Below are 24,901 nucleotides of genomic sequence, written 5' to 3'. Positions count from 1 at the left end.
TGTATCTGATCTCTCCAGAAATTGAAAACTCATAGGTTCCCAACAGTCTTATCAAATAAGTAAAGAAGGTCACTACCAGACTGGTGATATTTTGGGGACTTCAAAAGGAGAAATTTATCTAAGTCTGTAAGGCAAAATCTGTGAAAAGCCCTTGGTTTGTATTTCTTGGCCCTGAGAAGCCTTTTAAAAGTTCAATCTGAGATTCTTTATGAAAAATTCTAACACAGCCAATTTAAAAGAACCTATATGATCAATATAAGTAACCAGGCCAATCTTATTGAAATCAGACTTAATTTTCAAACAAATTAACCTTAATTTGGCTATATTTGGTAAAAAATGAAGATTAATTTAGACAGAAAGATAATGTTTCAATTTATATATAATTCTGATTCTGTTAATGGAGGTGTGTATTAACTAAAGTCCCAGACAGCCCCTTGTTTTCATGCTACATAATTGCAAAGTTTAATTGAATTATTAAAAGGATATTCTAAAGTTGTTTCTGAAGAATATAGTACCCTATGTTAGCATGAAACAGTTACAAACCCAGACATTTGCTCCTAACTCCATAGAAATGGAATAATATCTGACAGTCCACCCCAACACAAAAATAGTCAAATTTCTGAAAACTAAAGCTAAGGGGGGGGGGAGCAGGACTCGAAACCACTGAGAAAAAGAAATGACAACCTACTTAGAGAGAAATATAATTTGAAGAATGAAGACTTTTCATTGGAAACAGAAGAAGGAATGTTGCAGAGAAACAAACATCTTTGCTAGCTAATGGGTAGCATGCATTTTTAAAATTCCATAAAGTTCTTAATGGAAAAAAAATAAAACAAATTTCCCAGAGTAATCATCTTCAGCTTAATATTACATAACTGGCCAAAAAGCAGCTGCAAATGATCTAACACTAATTATTTTATTTCAAGCTTTTAGTTTTTAAGTTTTTAATTTACCTTTTATTGAAATAATGAGGAAACATTGATTTATAACATGTAAATTTCATGTGCACAGCATTATATGCTCACTTCAATATATACTATAGCATGGTAGCCATTAAAATTTTAGTTTCTGTCTATTATTACATAACTGGACCATTTACCCATTTCTCCCTCCTCCCAGTTACTTCCCTTCTAATAACCACTGCCCTGTTCTGCATATCCATGTGTTTATTTTTGTTTGAGTTGGTTTTGTTCAAAGATTTGTTTGCTTGTTTGCTTTATTATTACACATTGCAAACTTTTAAAATGAGAAAGAATACCAACTCACAATTAAGACACAACTGAAGATATAATATAATGGGAAATATCAAGCCACCTATGCAAACAGCTGACTCATTTGAAAAGACCCTGATTCTGGGAAAGATTGACGGCAGGAGGAGAAGTGAACGATAGAGAATGAGATGGTTGGATGGCATCACTGACTCAATGGACATGGGTTTTGGTGAACTCTGGCAGCTGGTGATGGACAGGGAAGCCTGGCGTGCTGCGGTTCATGGGGTCACAAAGAGTCAGACATGACTGAGAGACTAAACTGAACGGAACTGAACTGACAGATATGCAAATGATACCACTGTACTGACAGAAAGTGAAGAGGAACTAAAGAGTCTCTTGATGAGGGTGAAAGAGGAGAGTGAAAAAGCTGGTTTAAACTCAGCATTCAAAAAACTAAAATCGTGGCATCTGGTACCATCACTTCATGGCAAGGAAAAAGACAGGGAAAAGTAGAAATAGGGATGGATTTATTTTCTTGGGCTCCAAAATCACTGCAGACAGTGACTATAGCCACAAGATTAAAAAACACTTGTTCCTAGGAAGAAAAGTTATGACAAACCTAGACAATGTATTAAAAAGCAGAGACATCACTTTGCTAACAGAGATCCATATAACCAAAATTATGTTTTTTTTTAGTGGTCATATACATATGTAAGAGTTGAATAATGAAGAGGGCTGAGTGCTGAAGAACTGATATTTTCAAATTGTGGTGCTGGAGAGGACTCTTGAGAGTCCCTTGGACTATAAAGAGATCAAACCAATCAATCCTAAAGGAAATCAACCCTTAATATTCATTAGTAGGATGGATGCTGACCAAGAACTTCAGATATTCAAGTTGGATTTAGAAAAGGATTGAATTTTTTAGAAAAGGTTTGATTTAGGAAACAAGAAATCAAATTGCCAACATCCATTGGGTCATAGAAAAAGCAAGAGAGTTCCAGAAAAAAAACATCTACTTCTACTTTACTGACTAAGAGAAAGCCTTTGACTGTGTGCATCACAACAAACTGTGGAGGATTCTTGAAGAGATGGGAATGCCAGACCACCTCACTTGCCTCCTGAGAAATCTGTATGCAGGTCAAGAAGCAACAGTTAGGACCAGGCATGGAACAACAGACTGGTTCAAAATGATAAAGGAGTATGTCAAGGCTGTATATTGTCACCTTGCATATGTAACTCATATATAGAGTACATCATGTGAAATGCCAGACTGGATGAAGCTCAAGCTGAATAAGATTGCAGGGAGAAATCAGTAACCTCAGATATGCAGATGACACCATCTTTATGGCAGAAAGTGAAGAGAAACTAAAGAGCCTCTTGATAAAAGTGAAAGAGGAGAGTAAAAAATCTGACTTACAACTCAACATTCAAAAAACCATGATCATGGCATCTGGTCCTGTCACTTCATGACTGATCAATGGAGAAACAATGGAAACAGTAACAAACTTTATTTTCTTGGGCTTCCAAATCACTACAGATGGTGACTGCAGCCATGAAATTAAAAGACATTTGCTCTTGGAAGAAAAACTATGACAAACCTAGACAGCATACTAAAATACAGAGACATTACTTTGCCAAAAAGGTCCATCTAGTCAAAGCTATGGTTTTTTCCAGTAGTCATGTATGGATGTGAGAGTTGGACCATAAAGAAAGCTGAGGGCAAAATAATTGACATTTTTGAACTGTGGACTTGAAGAAGACTCTTGAGAGTCCCTTGAACAGCAAGGCAATCAAACCAGTCAATCCTGAAGGAAATCAGTCCTGAATATTCATTTGAAGGACTGATGCTGGAGCTGAAGCTCCAATACTTTGTCCACTTAATGTAAAGAACTGACTCATTAGAAAAGACCCTGATGCTGGGGAAAAATTGAAGGTAGGAGGAGAAGGTGAGGACAGAAGATGAGATAGTTAGATAGCATCACTGACTCAGTGGACATTAATTTGGGCAAACTCTGGGAGATAGTGAAGGACAGAGGAACCTGGCATGCTTTCCAGTCCACTGGATTGGAAAGAGCTGGACCCAACTTAGTGACTGAACAACAACAATTTAAGATGTACAACTTGATGATTCGCTGTATGTATACATTGTGAAATAATCATTAAAGTCAAACTTATTAACGTATCCATCATTTCATGAAATTACAATTTTTTGATGCATGTGGTGAGAAAACTTATGTTATACCCTGCTAAAAAATTTCATACATACAGTTCAGTATTTTCACCTATGGTTACCATTCTATACATTAGATCTCCAGAAGTGATTCATCTTGTATAGCTGAAACACCTTTGACCAAACATCTCCCCATTTCTCCCTCCCCACAGTGGCTGGTAACTACCATGCTATTCTACTTCTATGAATTTGATTATTTTTGATTCCACGTATAAATGAGATCATATTTTTTTCTGTGACTTAAAAGTCATAATAGCTACAATGACAAAATTCATGAAATAGGCTCCAAGAGCATTGATGAAGAATGCTCTTGGAGTTGATGAAGAAAATATTAGTTAATTGGAAGATAAATCAACAGAAGTAACTCGATCTGAAGAGGAAAATAATAGAGATGAACAATTTCTTTGAAATTTTTGAGACACTATCAATTGATCCAACATATGTGTAATGGGAATAACAGAAGGAAATAAAAAGATAAAAAGAAAGAATGTATTTGAATAAATGATAGCTAGAAACTTCTCAAATTTGGTAGAAGACAATGACTTACAATCTCCAGATGTTCAACAAACCATAAGTAAGAAAAGCACGAAAAGCACACAGAAGCATATTGTAATTGTTGATAGCTGAAGGTAAAGAGAAAATATTGAAACAAGAGAAATTTGACATATTACATAGAGCAAAATATGCATTATTTGCAACATTTTCATCAGAAACTAGGGAAGACAGATACACTAAATGCCATGGGAAATGAAAAAAAAAAAATCTATTGATCAAAAATTATTTATCCAGTAAAGCAATTTTTGACAAATAAAGACAAAAAAAAAGACGTAAAGACCTGCTTTTTCAGGTAAAAGCAGAGACAATTTGTTGCTGGCAAAGATGCAGTATAAGAGTCCTTCAGGCTGAAGAAAAATGAAACTCATCATAACTTGGATATACAGAAAAGAATGGAGTACTGAAAATGGTAAATGTAGGGTTAAAAATAAAGGATTATGTACATTAATATAATTTTCCTTTTAATTTCCTTAACAAGGCATATGCATGTTTGAAAATTATAGCAATGGATTAATGGAATTAAGTAAATGGAACTCTGTGTGTGCGGGTGTGTGTGTATGTTAGTAATTCAGTCATGTCCGACTCTTACGACCCCATAGACAATATCCTGTCTATCTCCTCTCTCCATGGAATTCATCAGGAAAAACACTGGAGTGGATGGACATTCCTTTCTCAAGGAGATCTTCCTGACCCAGGGATTGAACCCAGGCCTCCTGAATTACAGGCAAATTCTTTAACTTCTGAGCCACCAGGGAAGCCCAAATGGAATTGTGCCATTGCAAATTTACTATACTTTTCTTGAAGTAATTTGTTATTAAGCTTAAATAGATTAAGTTTTAAAATGCAGGCTATAATCTCTAGACTAACAAATAAAAATAGTAAGGAAAACTGCTCACTAATGCCATCCTAGTTTCCACATTTCATCTTTTAGATCCTCCTCCAAGGAGCGGTGGCTGCGTGGGCGCAGGAGGGCCTAGAGGAGCTATTCCAGGTTCAAGGTTAGGAGGGGTGGCAGTGAGGAGATACCCTTGTCCAAGGTAAGGAGCAGCAGCTGCACTAGCTGGAGCAGCCATGAAGAGATACCCCACGTCCAAGGTAAGAGAAACGCAAGTAAGACGGTAGGTGTTGCAAGAGAGCATCAGAGGGCAGACACACTGAAACCATATCACAGAAAACAAGTCAATCTAATCACACTAGGACCACAGCCTTGTCTAACTCAATGAAACTAAGCCATGCCCATGGGGCCACCCAAGATGGGTGGGTCATGGTGGAGAGATCTGACAGAATGTGGTCAGCTGGAGAAGGGAATGGCAAACCACTTCAGTATTCTTGCCTTGAGAACCCCATGAACAGTATGAAAAGGCAAAATGATAGGATACTGAAAGAGGAACTCCCCAGGTCAATAGGTGCCCAATATGCTACTGGCGATCAGTGGAGAAATAACTCCAGAAAGAATGAAGGGATGGAGCCAAAGCAAAAACAATACCCAGTTGTGGATGTGACTGGTGATAGAAGCGAGCTCTGGTGCTGTAAAGAGCAATATTGCATAGGAACCTGGAATGTCAGGTCCATGAATCAAGGCAAATTGGAAGTGGTCAAACAGGAGATGGCAAGAGTGAACGTTGACATTCTAGGAATCAGCGAACTAAAATGGACTGGAATGGGTGAATTTAACTCAGATGACCATTATACCTATTACTGCAGGCAGGAATCCCTTAGAAGAAACGGAGTAGCCATCATGGTCAACAAAAGAGCCCAAAATGCAGTACTTGGATGCAATCTCAAAAACGACAGTATGATCTCTGTTCGTCTCCAAGGCAAAACATTCAATATCACAGGAATCCAAATCTATGCCCCAACCAGTAATGATGAAGAAGTTGAAGATGAATGGTTCTATGAAGACCTACAAGACCTTCTAGAACTAACACTCCAAAAAGATGTCCTTTTCATTATATAGGACTGGAATGCAAAAGCAGGAAGTCAAGAAACACCTGGAGTAACAGGCAAATTTGGCCTTGGAATACGGAATGAAGCAGGGCAAAGACTAATAGAGTTTTGCCAAGAAAATGCACTGGTCATAGCAAACACCCTCTTCCAACAACACAAGAGAAGACTCTACACATGGACATCACCAGATAGTCAACACCAAAATCAGATTGATTATATTCTTTGCAGCCAAAGATGGAGAAGCTCTATACAGTCAACAAAAACAAGACCAGGAGCTGACTGTGGCTCAGATCATGAACTCTTTATTACCAAATTCAGACTCAAATTGAAGAAAGTAGGGACAACCACTAGACCATTCAGGTATGACCTAAATCAAATCCCTTATGATTATACAGTGGAAGTGAGAAATAGATTTAAGGGCCTAGATCTGATAGATAGAGTGCCTGATGAACTATGGAATGAGGTTCGTGACATTGTACAGAAGACAGGGATCAAGATCATCCCCATGGAAAAGAAATGTAAAAATGCAAAATGGCTGCCTGAGGACGCTTTACAAGTAGCTGTGAAAAGAAGAGAAGCGGAAAGTAAAGGAGAAAAGGAAAGATATAAGCATCTGAATGCAGAGTTCCAAAGAATAGCAATGAGAGATAAGAAAGACTTCTTCAGCGATCAATGCAAAGAAATAGAGGCAAACAACAGAATGGGAAAGATTAGAGATCTCTTCAAAAAATTAGAGACACCAAAGGAACATTTCATGCAAAGATGGGCTTGATAAAGGACAGAAATGATATGGACCTAACAGAAGCAGAAGATATTAAGTATGGCAAAACCAATACAGAATTGTAAAGTAAAATTAAAATAAATAAATAAATAAATAAATCTCTACTTAAAAAAAAAAAAAAAAAGAGGTGGCTAGAATACACAGAACTGTACAAAAAAGATCTTCACGACCTGGATAATCATGATGGTGTGATCACTCACCTAGAGCCAGACATCCTGGAATGTGAAGTCAAGTAGGTCTTAGAAAGCATCATTACAAACAAAGCTAGTGGAGGTGATGGAATTCCAGTTGAGCCATTTCAAATCCTGGAAGATGATGCTGTGAAAGTGCTGCACTCAATATACCAGCAAATTTGGAAAACTCTGCAGTGGCCACAGGACTGGAAAAGGTCAGTTTTCATTCCAATCCCAAAGAAAGGCAATGCCAAAGAATGCTCAAACTACTGCACAATTGCACTCATCTCACATGCTAGTAAAGTAATGCTCAAAATTCTCCAATCCAGGCTTCAGCAATATGTGAACCATGAACTTCTTGATGTTTCAGCTGGTTTTAGAAAAGGCAGAGGAACCAGACATCAAATTACTGACATCGGCTGAATCATGGAAAAGGCAAGAGAGTTCCAGAAAAACATCTATTTCAGCTTTATTGACTATGCCAAAACCTTTGACTGTGTGGATCACAATAAACTGTGGAATATTCTGAAAGAGATGGGAATACCAGGCCACCTGACCTGCCTCTTGAGAAACCTATATGCAGGTCAAGAAGCAAAGGTTAGAACTGGACATGGAACAACATACTGGTTCCAAATAAGAAAAGGAGTACATCAAGGCTGTATATTGTCACCCTGCTTATTTAACTTCTATGCAGAGTACATGATGAGAAACGCTGGGCTGGAAGAAGCACAAGCTGGAATCAAGATTGCCCGGAGAAATCTCAATAACCTCAGATATGCAGATGACACCACCCTTATGGCAGAAAGTGAAGAGGAACTAAAATGCCTCTTGATGAAAGTGAATGTGGAGAGTGAAAAATTTGGCTTAAAGCTCAACATTCAGAAAACAAAGATCATGGCATCTGGCCCCATCACTTCATGGGAAATTGATGGGGAAACAGTGGAAACAGTGTCAGACTTTATTTTGGGGGGCTCCAAAATCACTGCAGATGGTGACTGCACCCATGAAATTAAAAGACACTTACTCCTTGGGAGGAAATGTATGACCAAACTACATAGCATATTGAAAAGCAGAGACATTACTTTGCCAACAAAGTCCATCTAGTCAAGGCTATGGTTTTTCCAGTGGTCATGTATGGATGTTAGATTTGGACTGTGAAGAAAGCTGAGTGCCGAAGAATTGATTCCTTTGAACTGTGATGTTGGAGAAGACTTTTGGGAGTCCCTTGGACTGCAAGGAGATCCAACCAGTCCATTCTGATGGAGATCAGCCCTGGGTGTTCTTTGGAAGGAATGATGCAAAAGCTTAAACTCCAATACTTTGGTTACCTCATGCGAAGAGTTGATTCATTGGAAAAGACTCTGATGCTGGGAGGGATTGGGAGCAGGAGGAGGAGGGGATGATAGAGGATGAGATGGCTGGATGGCATCACTGACTCGATGGACGTGAGTTTGCGTGAACTCCGGGAGTTGGTGATGAACAGGGAAGCCTAGCGTGCTGTGATTCATGGATGGCAGAGTCGGACACGACTGAGCGAGTGAATTGAACTGTTTTTTCATGTCCAGTCCTTACTGTTGCTTCCTAACCTGCATACAGGTTTCTGAAGAAGCAGGTCAGGTGGTCTGGTATTCCCATCTCTTTCAGAATTTTTATGTGACCTCAAAATTTAAAGAACATCAGAAATGGTCATCTAAAACTTTTAAGACAACAGTAATGGAAGGTGAATACCTTTTTTCTTTCTACACTCCTTTTAGTGTGAATTTAAAAGCATATTAAGTTCTGTGATTTGTGGCTGGTCACTTAAACTCTTATCAGGCTCACTTTCTTCTTCAATTAAATGCAACTGTTGCCATTTCTTTCTAAGTTCTTCTAAGTTTTAAAATAGATTTAACCTATATCATGTTTAACATGTTATATCATGTTTAACACAAAATAGATGTACAAATTATTGTTTGAATCACAATCCTAGTATCCCTTTGTTCACATTTCCTTTTTCTGCTTTTCCCAGAAGAATATTTCTAGTTAATACAAGCACAAATTGCTTGCTGAAACAGCACCCACTGGTACTGTGGAATCTTCAGAGAGAGAAGCTGTTTTCATGGAAACACTCTTGGGAACAGGGGTTTGTAAGGTTCCCTGATATCACTTGGGAACATCACTCTGGCTCAGAATAGGAGTTTCTAAGCTGGATCTCACGTCCTTTCTCCTACAGACAGGTCTACTGGGGGTCAGATTAGTACATGGCTGCTTAAGGGCAGGAGTTGCCTTCACTGTCAGCTGCTTCAGGTGAGTAGGGAATCCTCCCTTGTCTAATCTCTTCGAGACAGTGGAGCCTGACAGCTGATCACTGGGCTGAAAGATGTGCAACTTCCCCTCATTTATCCTTCAATGCTTTGCATAGACTCACATGAACAAGGTCTTGCAGGAGGGGTGTTATAGATATAAGATTATTGTTGAGCAAACTGTTTCTTATTTTGTATCATGTGACTGAGTGTCCCCCAGTGAGTGAGAAGAGTCATCATTGTTTGGGGGAAATAATGTTTGATTAGAACACAAGGCACTTTTTCTCTAGTCTTGGCTTATTATGACTTCAAGGAAGTCACTCCACCCTTTTGGCTCTGTCATAGTCTCTAAAATAATGCCCATCAAGCTACCAAACTTCAAGTTCTAACAGGCAACATGATGTGTCCACATGTGTATTATGTGGTATTGTGTGTATAATGTTGGTATCAATATATGTGTGGTGTGCATATCTACATATATATGTGCTGCCTGAATATATGTTAATTTACACTGTGTGTTCATTTCCAATGTGTGTGCATGTTTGATATTAATGGTAAATGTGCAGTGTATAGTTTTGAACATGTAAAATATGCACAATTATGTGTGAGTGCTTTGCATGTGATATGCATGTATATAAATGTATGCATATATGTAGTCACATTTGTTTGTGTATATTGCGTATCTTGTATTCACATATGCACATCTATGTATGTGAGAATGGATTCAAAAAGTATCTTTCTGAAATTTATTACTGTCTAAATCTTTTTGGTTACAACAGGTACAAAAAAATCAGAATCCACCTCCTCTTGGCTTTAGAAGAAACTAGACATCTACTGGCAAAGTAGAAGGAATCAAGTCTATCAGGATGTCACTCAGAATGGAGCAGACCAATGCAACCTTCCAGAGGGACTTTGTCCTCCTAGCCTTCTCCAGCTTTGGGGAACTGCAACTCTTGCTCTTTGCATTGTTCCTCTCCTTGTATCTTGTCACCTTGACCAGCAATGTCTTCATTATTGTAGTCATCAGGCTGGACAGCCATCTGCACACCCCCATGTACCTCTTTCTTTCCTTCTTAGCTTTCTCTGAGACCTGCTATACTTTGGGCATCATCCCTAGAATGCTTTCTGGCCTTGTCAGTGGTGCGCAGGGCATCTCCTTTGTGAGCTGTGCTGTCCAAATGTTCTTCTCTGCTTCATGGGCCTGTAGCAACTGCTTTCTTCTGGCTGCCATGGGCTTTGACAGATATGTGGCCATCTGTGCCCCACTACACTATGCCAACCGCATGAATCTTACTCTCTGTGCCCAGCTTGTTGGCACCTCATTTCTGAGTGGGTACCTCTTTGGTGTGGGAATGACATTGGTCATTTTCCACCTCCCATTCTGCAGCTCCCATGAGATCCAGCACTTTTTTTGTGACACCCCGCCAGTGCTGAGCCTGGCCTGTGGGGATACAGGCCTGAGTGAGCTGGGAATCCTGATCCTCAGCCTGCTGGTTCTCCTGCTCTCCTTCTGCCTCATCTCTACCTCTTACACCTACATCCTGGCAGCGATCCTGAGGATCTCCTCCACCGAGGGGCGGAAGAAGGCCTTCTCCACTTGTGCCTCGCACCTCACAGTGGTCATTGTTCACTATGGCTGTGCCTCCTTTATGTACTTGAGACCCAAAGCCAGTTACTCTCTTGAGCGGGATCAGCTTATTGCTGTCACCTATACTGTGGTGACTCCTCTCCTCAATCCCATCATTTATAGCCTAAGAAATAGGGCTGTGCAGACAGCCCTGAGAAATGCTTTCCAAGGGGCATTACTGGGTAAAGGATGAAGGCTACCCGATAGGACAGTCTCCTTTGTGTAGGCTGGACAAACACTAGAAACCGAGGCCAGTGAGCCAGATGTTAGTCTTAGGCCAAACCTACCTATCCCAATTCCCTGAGAGAGCCCCATCCTGTCTCTTATAGGTTCCCCAGGGCTGCTGGGGAAATGCCGAGGCACGTCTTCCTGCTCTGGTTAGTGTAGTTAACTCACAATGAGCTGAGAGTCTGAATTTTCATTTCCAGCCTCCCATATGTCAGCAGTAGTTCCTGAAACTCAGTTCATTAAGAATTTTCTAACTGAGCTAAACAAGATGAAGGGAGTTTCAAGCATCCAAGTTCAAAGCAGCTGGGGTCCTTCCAGAGATACTATAGAGATTTCTAAAATCATTATATAATTAGACTACCCCACCAATAATGTTCTTCCAAGATCTGAAACTCAGTGACTATCAGGTTAGCAAATCAGTTTGAATGCTTTGCTAAATGAAAAGGTCAGTTTTTTGTGTGTGTCTCCCACTAGATGTCTTTAATCTTTTTATGTAGTTGCTGTTGTTGTTGTTTTTAATCTCTGGCTCATTATTTCTTTGCCCTCCTCTATTTAACTAGCTCTCCTAGTTGGTTGGATTCTATTTACTTCCTATTTTCCTTGATAATTGCTATTCTTCTCTAAATGACCTCCTAATCTTGGGTATATGGACCTCTTCGCTTGGGTCACTACTTAGCATGGATACTATCCTTTAAAATCTGTTCTGGAGCTCTCTATCCTGTTTGTTTTACTTTCCTCCCTCAATATGCATGGTACCAGACATTTCTAGGGATAAGTAAGTGAAAGTCACTCAGTCATATCCAACTCTGCAACCCCATGGAATGTAGCCTGCCAGGCTCCTCTGTCCATGGAACTCTTCAGTCAAGAATACAGTGGGTAGCTGTTCCCTTTTCCAGGGGATCTTCCCAATACAAGGATTAAACCCAGGTCTCCTGCATCACAGGACGATTCTGTAAAGGTGGAATGAATTCACACAGTTGTCAGGTAGGAGTTCAAATACAGGCTCTGCCATTTAGAGTGTGACCCTGGGTAAGTTACTTAATCTTTCTCAGCTTCAAAATCCTCACCTGTCAAGCCATTTTATTAATAACTTCATAGTTTTGCATTGCTGACTAGAGTCATGAATATAAATTATTTAGTGCAATACCTGGATCATATTAATAATCATCTTCTAACAAATGTTAGCTGCTATAATTAATAATGTGCTAAGCAAATTGGTACTGGCTTTCAATTTAGGGAGAGGTTATTCTCAATGGAAGAACATAGGAGGCTTCATGTTGAAGGTAGTACTTGAACTTTTTCCCAAAGAGTGAGTAAATTTTGAATGCAATAAGTGGAAATAAGTACATATATTCTAAGAAGATAGAACTGAATAGTTAAAGTCTTAATGGCAAGACAATCCACTCCTGTTACAGAATACAGTGAGTTGTCCCAAGGGACAAAAATAGCTCACAAATGATGGGTGAAGTTAGCTAGGTGTAAGACTTCTTTGTGCATGGCATTGTGAATACCTTGCTTCAGACTTGATGCTTTGGGCAGTAAACCTTTGAGCAGAGAGTGGAGTCGAATCTGGAAAGTGATTTAAGAAGATTAATCCAGTAACAAAAATTGAAGTGTGACCCCATGGACTGTAGCCTACCAGGCTGCTCCGTCCATGGGATTTTCCAGGCAAGAGTATTGGGGTAGGGTAGGTTGCCATTTTCTTCTCCAGGGGATCTTCCCAACCCAGGGATTGAACCTGGGTCTCCTGGATTGCAGGCAGATGCTTTACCAACTGAGCCATCAGAGAAGCTCCAATCTAGTAACAGAGAAGATGCTAAATCTCAGCAGGCAGAAAACAGAGGCAAGGAAATCAATAAGAAATCCATTGACATCGTTCTAAAGGTGAAAGGACTTGAATAAAGATGGAAGCATTGGGAACTGATGGAAATTGTAGACATAAGAGATTTTGAAAATGTAGGATTCATATGTTGCATCAATAAGTTAGAAGTGAGACAAGACTTAAGAGAGAGAAGAACGTATATTACAGGAATGTTTTCCAGATAGGGATCCATATTTTTCTATGCTCTCGGTGAAGAAACATATCCTCTAGTGAGAATTCAGTGGAAATCAAATCTGGGAGAAAGAAAGCTAGTCCAAGAGAAGAGAACAAGTTGTAGAGAAGTAGAGTGAAAGGCTTGAGTAGAAAGAACTTGAGTCAGGGAAGAAAAGCCATGTATGAACTCTAAACTCCTTTTCAGTGAATCTGGAAGTAACCTCCTCATTGCACTGAAGCTGTTTGAGCAGATTCATTTCCAAAGTGTATGCAGTTCATCTAGAATAACATTCCCTAAATGTACACTCAGCAACAATGTGTAGAGATGTTCTAAAAATTGCTAAGTATTACTCAGAGGTCTGGGCTTTCCTGGTGACTCAGATGGTAAAGAATATACCTGCAATGCAAGAGACCCAGGTTTGATCCTTGGAGAGAGGAATGGCTACCCACTTCTGTATTCTTGCCTGGAGAATTCCACGGACAGAGGAACCTAGAGGACTATAGTCCTTTGGGTTGCAAAGAGTCAGGAAAGACTGAACCACAAACACTTTCACTTTCACTCAAAGGTCCATTTACCTTCTAAATGTAGTAGTCTTAAGTATGAAAGGGTATAAAAATCACCTGAGGAATCATCCAGTATACATTCCTGGGAACCATCTCCATAGATCCTGACACAATTGCTCTGGGGTGGCAGGCAGAAATAATCTACAAAACCCCTACGGTGATTCAAATTTCCTCCCTTGACTACAAATACAGCCATATGCTTAAATAAGTCTTCTTGCCAGGTACATACACACATAGCAAAGCAGACATCCCCTTGATATGAACATGACCACATATGCCCTTTAAAAAAAAAAAACTCATGTCTTTTTAAAGAGCCAATTAATTCCATAAGTTTCTGGAATCATTTTGCTTGAGTTTAAAGCATAGTTTTGCCACTTCTTAAATGATCTAGAGGAAGTTTATTAACATTTCTAGACCTCCATTATCAATGCCAAAATGGAATTTTAGCAGTATCTGTTTTGTAGGGCTTTTTGTGATGATTAAGATAAAATATTTAGAACAGAGTCTGCCATACATGAAAGACCCAACATGACCGTCTATTACTATTTGAAGTTTCTAGGCAGTATTGCTTTAGGCTGACACATTTGTCACCTAGTTTATGCTGGTAGGAGTTAGTGCCAAGCATCTTAAATATCGTGATATAACCAGACAAGAGTGAATGCTGTTACCTGGCACAGTGCCTGGCTGGAGAAGGTAGGAAGATGGACTTAGATCCATCTGAGAGGAGTAGGTGCTGGAAAATGGGTCAGGCTCAAGGGAAAAAGAATCAGATGACTTCCAGGCAAAAATCTGGTGTCAGGGAGGCCCATAAAATGTTAAAGAGAAAATTCAGTTAGGAGTGAATTTTGGGGACCCAACCAAGTGGTAGTAATCATGAAAGAAAAATCAAGAGTGTAGGCTGTGTCTCAGAGGCAGGCTCCACTCTATAAATTATAACAAAGAGAATTACCAAAAGTAGAGCAGGGATTCTAGATCAAGATAAGTAAACAGAAGGTCTAGAAATGATGACTATGTAATATGTGGAGCTTAACCCTGAGATCAAGAGGGAAATTTGATATAAGTTCTCATTGTTGTAATATTATAAGCTGAATATTTATGTTCATAATTAAGATATGCATGATAATTTCCATATTGTCATTTTTTGCTTGAGTGCACATGTGGTCAGAATCTGATTTCAGAAGGTGCTGTGTGTAACTCTAACAGTACCATCTTTTTAAGGCATTTTTTATTGATTCTTTAGATAAATACTATCTTCTTTAGCCTCTATATTATTGCAAAATTTTGGCTGGATGAAGCACAAACTAGAATCCAGATTGCTGGGAGAAATATCAATAACCTCAGATATAAGGATGACACTACCCTTACGGCAGAAAGTGATGAGGAACTAAAGAGCCTCTTGATGAGAGTGAAAGAGGAGAGTAAAAAAGCTGGCTTAAAACTCAGCATTCAAAAAACTAAGATCATAGCATCTGGTTCCATCTCTTCATGGCAAATAGATGAGGAAACAGTGGAAACCATAGCAGACTTTATTTTCTTGGGCTCCCAAATCACTGCAGATGGTGACTGAAGCCATGAAAACCAATACAATATTGTAAAGTAATTAACCTCCAATTAAAATAAATAAATTTATATTTAAAAAAATAAATAAATAAAAGATATTTGCTCCTTGGAAGAAACGCTATGACCACCTAGACAGCATATTAAAAAGCAAAGACATTACTTTGGTAACTAAGGTCCATTTAGTCAAAGCTATGGTTTTTTCCAGTAGTCATGTATGGATGTGAAAGTTGGACCGTAAAGAAAGCTGAGGGCCAAAGAATTGAAGCTTTTAAACTCTGGTGTTGGAGAAGACCCTTGAGAGTCCCTTGGACTCCAAGGAGATCAAACCAGGCGGTCTAAAGGAAATCAATCCTGAATATTCATTGGAAGGACTGATGCTGAAGCTGAAACTACAATACTTTGGCCAGCTGATGAGAAGAACTGATTCATTGGAAAAGATCCTGATGCTGGGAAAGATTGAAGGAAGGAGGAGAAGGGGACAACAGAGGATGAGATGGTTGGATGGCATCAATGACTCAATGGACACGAATTTGAGCAAACTCCATGTGTTGGTGATGGACAGAGAAACCTGGAATGCTATAGTCCATGTGGTCACAAAAAGTTGGACACACAAAAAGAGTTTGGTCACAAGAAGTTGAGCTCCTGAACTAACTTTTGTTGATTCTTTAGATAAATACTGTTTATTTTAGCCTCTATACTGTTAATCTCTTTTTCTCAGATGTTACTAATGGTCCTTTGCCTTTAGACTCATCACATGCCTAACAATCTGATTTAGGACTTTCAGATTTTTGGCAGGGATCAAGGGGAGAATGGAACCATATTCACCTTTGCCTTTGGTTATTACAAACAAGCACTTTTTTTGGATTTTCCAGGCTCAATAAGTGTGATATTAAATGATACTGATTTTTGATGGCCTAATCAAGATTTCCAGGAGAAATATCAATAACCTCAGATATGCAGATGACATCACCCTTATGGCAGAAAGTGAAGGGGAAATAAAAAGCCTGTTGATGAAAGTGAAAGAGGAGAGTAAAAAAGTTGGCTTAAAGCTCAACATTCAGAAAATGAAGATCATGGCATCTGGTCCCATCACTTCATGGGAAATAGATGGGGAAACAGTGGAAACAGTGCAGACTTTATTTTTTTGGGCTCTAAAATCGCTGCAGATGGTGATTGCAGCCATGAAATTAAAAGACGCTTACTCCTTGGAAGGAAAGTTATGACCAAACTAGATAGCATATTGAAAAGCAGAGACATTACTTTGCCAACAAACGTCTGCCCAGTCAAGGCTATGGTTTTTCCAGTAGTCATGTATGGATGTGAGAGTTGGACTGTGAAGAAAGCTGAGTGCTGAAGAATTGATGCTTTTGAACTGTGGTGTTGGAGAAGACTCTTGAGAGTCCCCTTGGACTGCAAGGAGATCCAACCAGTCCATTCTAAAGATCAGCCCTGGGATTTCTTTAGAAGGAATGATGTTAAAGCTGAAACTCCAGTACTTTGGCCACCTCATGCGAAGAGTTGACTCATTGGAAAAGACTCTGATGCTGGGAGGGGTTGGGGGCAGGAGGAAAAGGGGATGACAGAGGATGAGATGGCTGGATGGCATCACTAACTCGATGGGCATGAGTTTGAGTGAACTCTGGGAGTTGGTGATGAACAGGGAGGCCTGCGTGCTGCGATTCATGGGATCACAAAGAGTCGGACACGACTGAGTGACTGAACTTAACTGAACTGAACAGGCTATGAATTTTTTCAACTATTATATTTTTCAGCTCATAATTTGGTAACACAATTTAGACATTTATGAACATTTTTTGAAATGTTTTATTATTTTTCATAATATGTAATTGTTTAAGCAAAAATAAGTAAAAAAAAAATACCTATACATTATTAGCAGCAAAGATAGCTTTATAGTTTTAACTAAAATTTCCTTAAATGGCTTCTGTGACAGGATTTATCCCTTAGCAAGGACTAATATCTGTGCAAAGAATGAGACTGAGATGAAATGGTAATCAAGTGACCATATATATACATGGACTGGGAGGCAGAAACTGTTTGTGCATGATACACAAACAGCTAGGCTGTTTCATTTCATGCTGAGCAAAGAAATGAGTCTACTCACAAGCAAATGACACAATAGTCTTTTTACAAGTCAGGACAGAATGTCAGCATTCAAACTAGTTCAGATCAAACCTGGCCTGAAAATTATTTGGAAATAGCACCACCTCTTGTGTATTTTTTCTTAATTTTATTAAAAAGAAAATTTCTACTAACTCTTACACTAATAGATAAAAGTAAATGAAAACAAAAATTCCTTTTGAAAAATATCTGGCTGCATTGGGTCTTAGTTGTGGCATGTGGGATTTTTGTTGCATCATGCAGTAGGCTTCCTTGTGGCATTCCAGCTCTCTAGCTATGGCGCAGGCTTAGTTACTCCAACGCATGTGGGATCCTAGGTCCCCCACCAGAGATGAGCCCACATCACCTGCATTGTGAGGAGGATTCTTAACCACTGAACTACCACAGAAGTCCCAAAGATTCTTTTTTATCACATTAAAATTTTGAAGAAAGTTCAGGGACATAGAGGACAAGAGGAAGATCTTTTATGCTCCTATTTGGCTGTTCCCAGAGTAATAACATTCACCTTAATGGGGAAGTATGAAAAATGGACAGATTAAGAAGAAAATGAGTGCTATGCTGGTCTTCCCTATATGGTTCCATTTTATAGATGAAAATATCAGGGTTTCCAGAATATCAAATATCTCCATTTTCCAATGCAAGAATTTAATCAAATTTCAAGCTCAAGAAACACTTTGTAAATTATCTTGATTCTTATGTATCTACTTTACCAAGGCCCTAATTTACAGTATATTTTGCTGCCTATATTTAGATGATAGTACAACTGAAATATAGAAACTTAACTGAATCAGGAACATTTTATTTCACATTGTCCTTTCAAAAGTAAGAACTGCAAAAAAATACTTTTAAAAAAAGGAAATACTTTATTCTATAATCAGAACAAAATAAAGTAATATTACATAGAACCCAACAAATGAAAAATAGAAACTTTGTTTAACACCCTTCTTCAGTGATAGTTGCATATAAAATAAACCCATGGCCTCCTCTCCTCCAATGTCATTAATGCCTTTATCTCTCAAGCTCAAGATTTCTTTTTTCAGGTCCTACAATAAATGTAAAACACACATACACACACACACAACTATCTTCCCATCTTCCATATCTGCCTATCTCCTTCATCCCCCAATACTTCCCACAACATCAAGATTCTCTGATCCAGAAAAAGCTGCCTCTCAGTTGCCAAAGTAAGAACTGATGAAACCAACGTAATCATAGCCAGCAGGTTGGCTTCGGCCCCGGGGATCCACAAATTGCTGCATACGTGAGGCACAGAATGACACTTGTTCTGGGGTTAGGGCCTGAAACATTAAAAAAAAAAATTACCGTGATAGAAATTCAGAATAGCTGGCTCCTTTGGGCTTCTAATATGTCCTAAACTCAGGAAGTAGAGAGGTCTGGGCAAAAGCAGCAGGTCCTGGGCCTATCATGTGCTTTTCTTACAGAAAGAAATCTATAATTTCTAATGAATAAGACCAACCCATCTTTTCAACTCAGTTCTTATCCAAAGAATCCCATTTCCTTCTGATTCCACTGTTTATCCCATTCTTTAAATTTGGCTTATTAAATAAACAGAATAAAGAAATAGTCTTAAAACCAAGTAGCATGTTTGGGATTGATGATGAAATAATTAGATATTGACTACAGGTTTTTGAGTTGGGTCAAAACAACATGAGGTAGTGACCAAAGCAAATGGTAACCAGTGCATGACAATATCTGAGAAAACATGGGGAAGAGGAAGGTAGTTGCCTATAGTAACTAGGGAGCCAGACCTGAGATGAACAAAATCTAGATGATGATGAGAGTGCAGTGAGAGTAGATACAAACAGGAATCTGACCTGCTTCATGTCCTCTTTCGTAATATAGGCTTTGCCCTCTGCCAGGGCTTGGAAAGAATCTTCTAGTTCATCACTGGATCTGATGTTCTCTGACTCCTTGTCAGTTAGGAAGTCGATGTACTCGTCTTTTGAGATATAGCCCTTTCTGTTGGAGAAATAGATCAGAAACTGTCCCCTCTCAAGACAGAGAGGAAGACAGGTCCCTTTCTCATTCTACTCAGTGTCTCAGAGACAGAGATAAGATGAACCCTCTAAGTACCTGTTCCATCTCAGCTCTCTGAGACAATGGGATATGACCTTTATTTGATCCTCATCCTCATACCCTTAAGCCAAATAGACAGTTTCTTAAGTTCCAGTCACTGTTTCCACATGAGTAATTCAGCCTGACTTCCTAAGTAGAATTTGGGAATTTTCCACTAGCACTGTCTTTAGGTATCTCAAGCTCTTTAAACTGAGCTGAAGACCTCTATTTCTGGTCTTGTTTGGTCTTTAGTACTCTAAAAGGATGCCAAAAGCTGCCCAATGCATTTATGGTAGTCTTTATCTTCCTTCTCTCAAGATAAATTAATTTTATATTTTATGGATCATTTTACTTTCTGCTTTGCCCCCCTCAACCAAGACCTATTCCCTGCTGTCGTCTGGGCTTTGGTCTTCCTCCTACCTCCCTGGATCAACAGCATCCAGGAATTTCTCAAACTTGGGCTCAGGTTCACCCTCCTCCACCATGGGCAAGTAGTAATTGAGCCCTCTCAGGCAGGACCGGAAATCTTTGTGACTCAAGCGACCTGTCAAATTCTCATCAAAGTGCCTAAAGAACAAAAAATATTTAATCAGGTTCAGCAAGAATCACACTAAGGGAAAAAAAACCACACTAAGGGGAAAAAAATAGTTATTTGGAACTTCATTCTGAATTGCCTGCAAAACAATCAGCTATGAAGCTATACGCACCTAAAGGTTGTTTCAAATTCTTGTCGTGTCTCTTCACTGAGACCAGTGATGTCTCTGAAAGAAAAACAAAAATTAACCCATGAAATAAAACAGAGAAATATAAATAGACATGCCATAATAGTCATAGAGGAATTTTAGTGACTGTTAGGCTAGTCAAGTCACCTAGTTCAGGGGCTGGCAAACTATGGTCCATGGGCAAGGTCCAGGAGATCACTCACTTTTGTACAGTCAGTGAACTGAGAATAGTTTTTACATGATTGAAAATAATAAAAAAGAAAAATATTTCCTTAAACCTTAAAAATTGTGAAAAATTTAAATCTTAGCAACCATAAATAAAATTTCCCTGGAATATGTTTATGCTTATTCATTTATGAATTATCAATAGCTGTTTTCACAACAGCAGAACTGAGTAACACAGCACAGCAGTTAAAACAAAGTCTACATGGCTCACACATTCTACAATATTTCAGGATTTTTACAGAAAAGTTTATCTAAATAACTAATGCTGCCAAAATATTTTATTTAGAAAAAAATTATCTTCTGCTCTGTACTTTGAATATTTCTTTCACTCCAGACATTTTAATGGGAATTTTACAAAAGGGAATGCTCTCTGAAGAGGTCATATAAGACGGTGCATAGACTCTCAGAAATGGAAGGTAAGTAGACCCAGGAGGATGATAGTACTGTCTCGCAGTTTATAGTGGTCTCATATTTTTGTTTTAAAAAATCATTCTCTGGGTCAGCAAAGAGAGAAAACTGGTTCTGGAGTTAATAAGTGCACTATCAGTGAAGCAGCCAATGTATTCAGTACCCCAAAAGTTTAGCCTTGGAACTAAGTTTCTAATACCTAACACCACCCACATCCTTGCCCAGCCTTGACCACAAGTTCTCAATACCTGGCTTGGATTTGTTGTTCCAAACTGTGTTGCCTTCGCATCCCAAGCTGGTAGAGCTGGTCCCACTGCTGAGCCAGCCCAATGGTGCTGTATTTAAGGTCCAGGACCAGAGCCTCCTCTAAGCTTTCTCCCAGGTCCTCAATCTTGGTCAGTTGATGCTTCTTTGCCTGGATTTCCTTTTGCTTCCTCTGGAAAAAGACAAAGAAGAGAAGCAGTTATCTGGGGTACCAGGTCCAAATCTAGGAATAATATGGAAGGTAAGAAGCTGACAAGTTTAGATTTCCCTTCATTGCTCTTTTTCAATTATCTTCAGGAATTTTCCTGTCCTTTGTAAAAACTGAACTACTCAGGAAAACCATCTCAATTCTCTATTCCTCATTTATAAAATGGTGGGAAGTTTAAGTGATATGACCGTTGTCATTCTGGTAATCTGTAATATATAAATCTAAGGGTTAGCAGTCATACACTGTAGACAGAGAAGGGTAAGACTTCTAGGATCCATGCATCGTCAGCTCCCAGTGATCTGCATCATGAATGATTTGCATTATTGATCATAGTTTATTTCTGAGGCCCACTCACATTTCCCAGTGTTCACACATCAGTCTCCTTCACTGGCTTGGACAGACTTCTACAAGATGCTTCTGTCAGGCACATTAAATGCCAAATATCGGCATTTAGGTCATGCTTTTCAACAGGGAAATATCTTTCCCAAGAAAGTGAAAAGTGAAATTGCTCAGTAGTGTCTGACTCTGCGACCCCATGGACAGTAGCCTACCAGGCTCCTTCAACCATGAGATTTTCCAGGCAAGAATACTGGAGTGGGTTGCCATTTCCTTCTCCAGGAGATCTTCCCGACCCTGGGATTGAACCCAGGTCTCCCGCATTGTAGGCAAACACTTTATCGTCTGAGCCACCAGGGAAATCCTAAAGAAGGGAGAAGTGAACTGGTCATGATGATGGGGGTAGGTGTGAAAGGTTTGAAAATATATTAGATATTACAGTGGTTTGTGGGTATCCAAAAATCAATCCTACCTGATAACATCTTTTTAGCATTAAGTTCTCTCCTTGGGGATAAATTAGATTTAATTAATTAAATATTTTTTCTTGTGGGGAAGCAATAATAAAGGTAAGGTGAAAGTTAAAAATACTGTTCTAGCCACTTCTTCACCTAATTGTTAAGAGACAATTTATATTCAATTTTATTTTCTTACCACATCAAAACATAAATTTGTCAATGTTACAAGTTGTAGGCTATAAGCTTTTGTATTTGTTCCCTTACTTAATAACTATAGTAAATCTATAATATAGATATTATTGACTCCAATGTGTAGATACAGAAATTAAAGTTGAGATTTAAGCAAACTGACATCTATGTCCATGAAGTGGTGCCCAATGGTTAGAATGCAAATTGTTGGCAAGATTGACAACACAGCCTTAGGCTTTTGACTTTTGGGCCAGGGGATTTACCTAAAGGAATCACCAGTTTCCTTTAAGCAGTTCTTGAACTCCTGCAAATTCCAGCAGTATTTAGAACTAATAAATAAACATTACTTACTTTATTTGCTTCCAGCTGGGATTCTAGTGTTCCTGTTTCTTTTAGCAAAGATCTAGTTAAGAACCAGAGGAATATAATATCACAAGTCAGTATGTCACACAAATAGACCAACCCAAATCTCCTATACTCCTATAAGTTCTTCCAAGTTACATGGCCTTTCTGAAATGAATTTTCACAATGCCAATTTCTCATGAAATCAGACCCTCTCTGTTGAGCTGGTAACCTTGCTGGACAGATGAAAAGCAAAGTAAGGTTCCTCTATGCTTACAAGAGAGCTTCCATACTCTCCTAGTTCTTATTTTCAAATATACCCTTAACCTAATGCAAGCAAGACTCCACCTAGTGGGTGATAGGGCCAGAATGATACACATGCTTCTCCTCCTTACCCCATGTTTTATTTAAGGGCCTTCTTACCCCACATATATTTAATTTATCAGATTTGCAGTGGGATGAAGATACTTTAATACCAAGGCCTCCTTAATTAATTCTTTCAGAATGATATAACAAAACAAACAGCATAACATAAAATACTGACCCATCCAGAAAATAGTCCCTGGATATGGAGGTCCAGAACAGGAATCAGGAGAGAGAAAAGGAAAATCACGTTACCAGGATTATTATTTCAATAATCTTCTTTCTTCAGATGTGTGATACATTCTAAATTCTTTATACCTAAAGGATGAATCTGTTCAACCCACTATCCTCAAAGTGTCCCCCATACTGAGAAACCCAGAGCCTCTGTGCAGCTTGTTGCTTTAGGATGAAGAGCTCAAGGGTCAGGCGACATGCTCAGTATCAGGCCCCTGCTTCCAGAGATGAGAGACCAAAGCCAGAGGCAGAGGAGGGTGAGCTGTGTGTCCTTTGTCTTCAGTCAGATGTTTTTTTGTAAAGCCATGGTACAGGATTTCTTCCTGTTCCTTCTTTGATTTATCCTTGTCACTGAGCTCATAGGAACAGAAGCATGAATTATCTAAACTGACACTTTAAACTCTCAAAACTCCACAATTCTGATACACCTGCTGAATACAGTCTACCAACTTTGACCACTTATTCATTTATTATACCCTCCAAGTCTCCTTTTTTCCAGGTCATTTGCCCCAGAAGATGTAACAAATGTTATTTTCATAGAGAATTTTGCATTTAATAAAAGCAATTAGCATATATTATGTCACTTGATTCTTATGACAGTTTTAGTGGTCAAGCAATATAATAGTTTCCTATGAAGTATTCACAGGATACTCTGGTTGTACCAATAAATACATATGTGACCTTGAGCAAGTCAATTTATCTACTGAACTTCTTTCCACATTTAGATACAGAAGTAATAACATCAGTGTTGTACACTCTTCAAGGTTATTCTGAAAGTTAAGCAATATAATGGATTATAAAATAACAGTGTAAAGTGCAAAGGGGAAGGCAAATGTAAGTGAATGTTATTATTTTGGGGTTGTAATTATAGGCAAGAGGAAAAAAAGTGAGATTATCAAATACTGAATAAAGAATGGGCAATGAGATGAAATTCTCATTTCTCAATTTTGCAATGACTGATTTAGAATACAGTCAATTCCAGATACAAAGCACAGACAGGATATGGCGATTTGGGGACAACATAAGTACTCTAAGAATTACCCCCTTCCCTCAGCTATGTATTCCATCCCCAGAGTGGAATGTGTGGCATAAGGATCGTGAGTTTGGGGGTATCACAGCACACCTGGTCTCCAAGATCCAATTAAGGAAGGCACTGGCACTCTGTTCAAATTCCTGGCACATCTCAAAGTTCTTGATCTGTCTTGCCTCTTCCTTTTCCAACTCCTGCTCTCTTTCCTAAAACCCCAAATCACAGATAGTAGTGTGTACATTGAAGACTTTTTCTTGCAATAAAGTAACTGGTTCCTAGGCTCATCTGCACATCTCCCCTCTTCCAAATTTCACCTGCCTTCCAATGGCATTGCCTGTGTGCTCAAATTTCTTCCAGTCTACCTCTTCTCATCTCAGAAATATGAAAGAAGCTTATCCAGCTTTTCAGAAGTACTTGCAGGTGTTACCAAGCCCAGTAAAAAACAAGCTAGTAATAAAGGCAAGTCTTTCCTCATCTCAGTATTTTTTCCAGTTGAAATTTCATTTAAATGAAAAGATAATAAGAGTTTCCATCTAAAATTGGTGAGTTTATAGTGGAAATTTTTCTTTGCAAACTTGTATTTTCCATAGCTTCAGTAATGAGCATCACTATAGACAGACAAAAATTACACACAAGCACATTAAAAAGGCACTTTTGGAAGTTTGTATAAAATAGAAAATGCTTTTGAGCATATAGACCTCAAAGATATATACAAGC

General features: G+C 38.8%; 2 protein-coding genes across 2 annotated transcripts in view; one reads left to right on the top strand and one right to left on the bottom strand.

Annotated features, from left to right (window-relative positions):
- Positions 1 to 10,045: 10,045 nt before the first annotated feature.
- LOC120855624 (olfactory receptor 10Z1) lies at positions 10,046 to 10,999 on the top strand. The gene has a single exon (XM_040230166.1). It carries the CDS (start codon positions 10,046 to 10,048, stop codon positions 10,997 to 10,999), a length of 954 nt encoding a protein of 317 aa, XP_040086100.1.
- Positions 11,000 to 18,111: 7,112 nt separating this feature from the next.
- SPTA1 (spectrin alpha, erythrocytic 1) overlaps positions 18,112 to 24,901 on the bottom strand; it is an 80,083-nt gene continuing 73,293 nt past the window's right edge. Inside the window, exons 44-51 of the mRNA XM_040230165.1 lie at positions 24,278 to 24,390; positions 23,102 to 23,119; positions 22,567 to 22,618; positions 21,012 to 21,199; positions 20,116 to 20,169; positions 19,829 to 19,975; positions 19,168 to 19,312; positions 18,112 to 18,630 (exon numbers count right to left, since the gene is read on the bottom strand). Of these exons, the coding sequence (XP_040086099.1) occupies positions 18,505 to 18,630; positions 19,168 to 19,312; positions 19,829 to 19,975; positions 20,116 to 20,169; positions 21,012 to 21,199; positions 22,567 to 22,618; positions 23,102 to 23,119; positions 24,278 to 24,390 (843 nt within the window). The 3' untranslated portion in view covers positions 18,112 to 18,504. The remainder of the gene's footprint in view (positions 18,631 to 19,167; positions 19,313 to 19,828; positions 19,976 to 20,115; positions 20,170 to 21,011; positions 21,200 to 22,566; positions 22,619 to 23,101; positions 23,120 to 24,277; positions 24,391 to 24,901) is intronic.

The sequence above is a fragment of the Oryx dammah genome, unplaced genomic scaffold, assembly GCF_014754425.2.
Source record: "Oryx dammah isolate SB20612 unplaced genomic scaffold, SCBI_Odam_1.1 HiC_scaffold_28, whole genome shotgun sequence".
NCBI classification, from domain to species: Eukaryota; Metazoa; Chordata; class Mammalia; order Artiodactyla; family Bovidae; genus Oryx; species Oryx dammah.
This window is presented reverse-complemented; position numbering and strand designations above follow the sequence as displayed.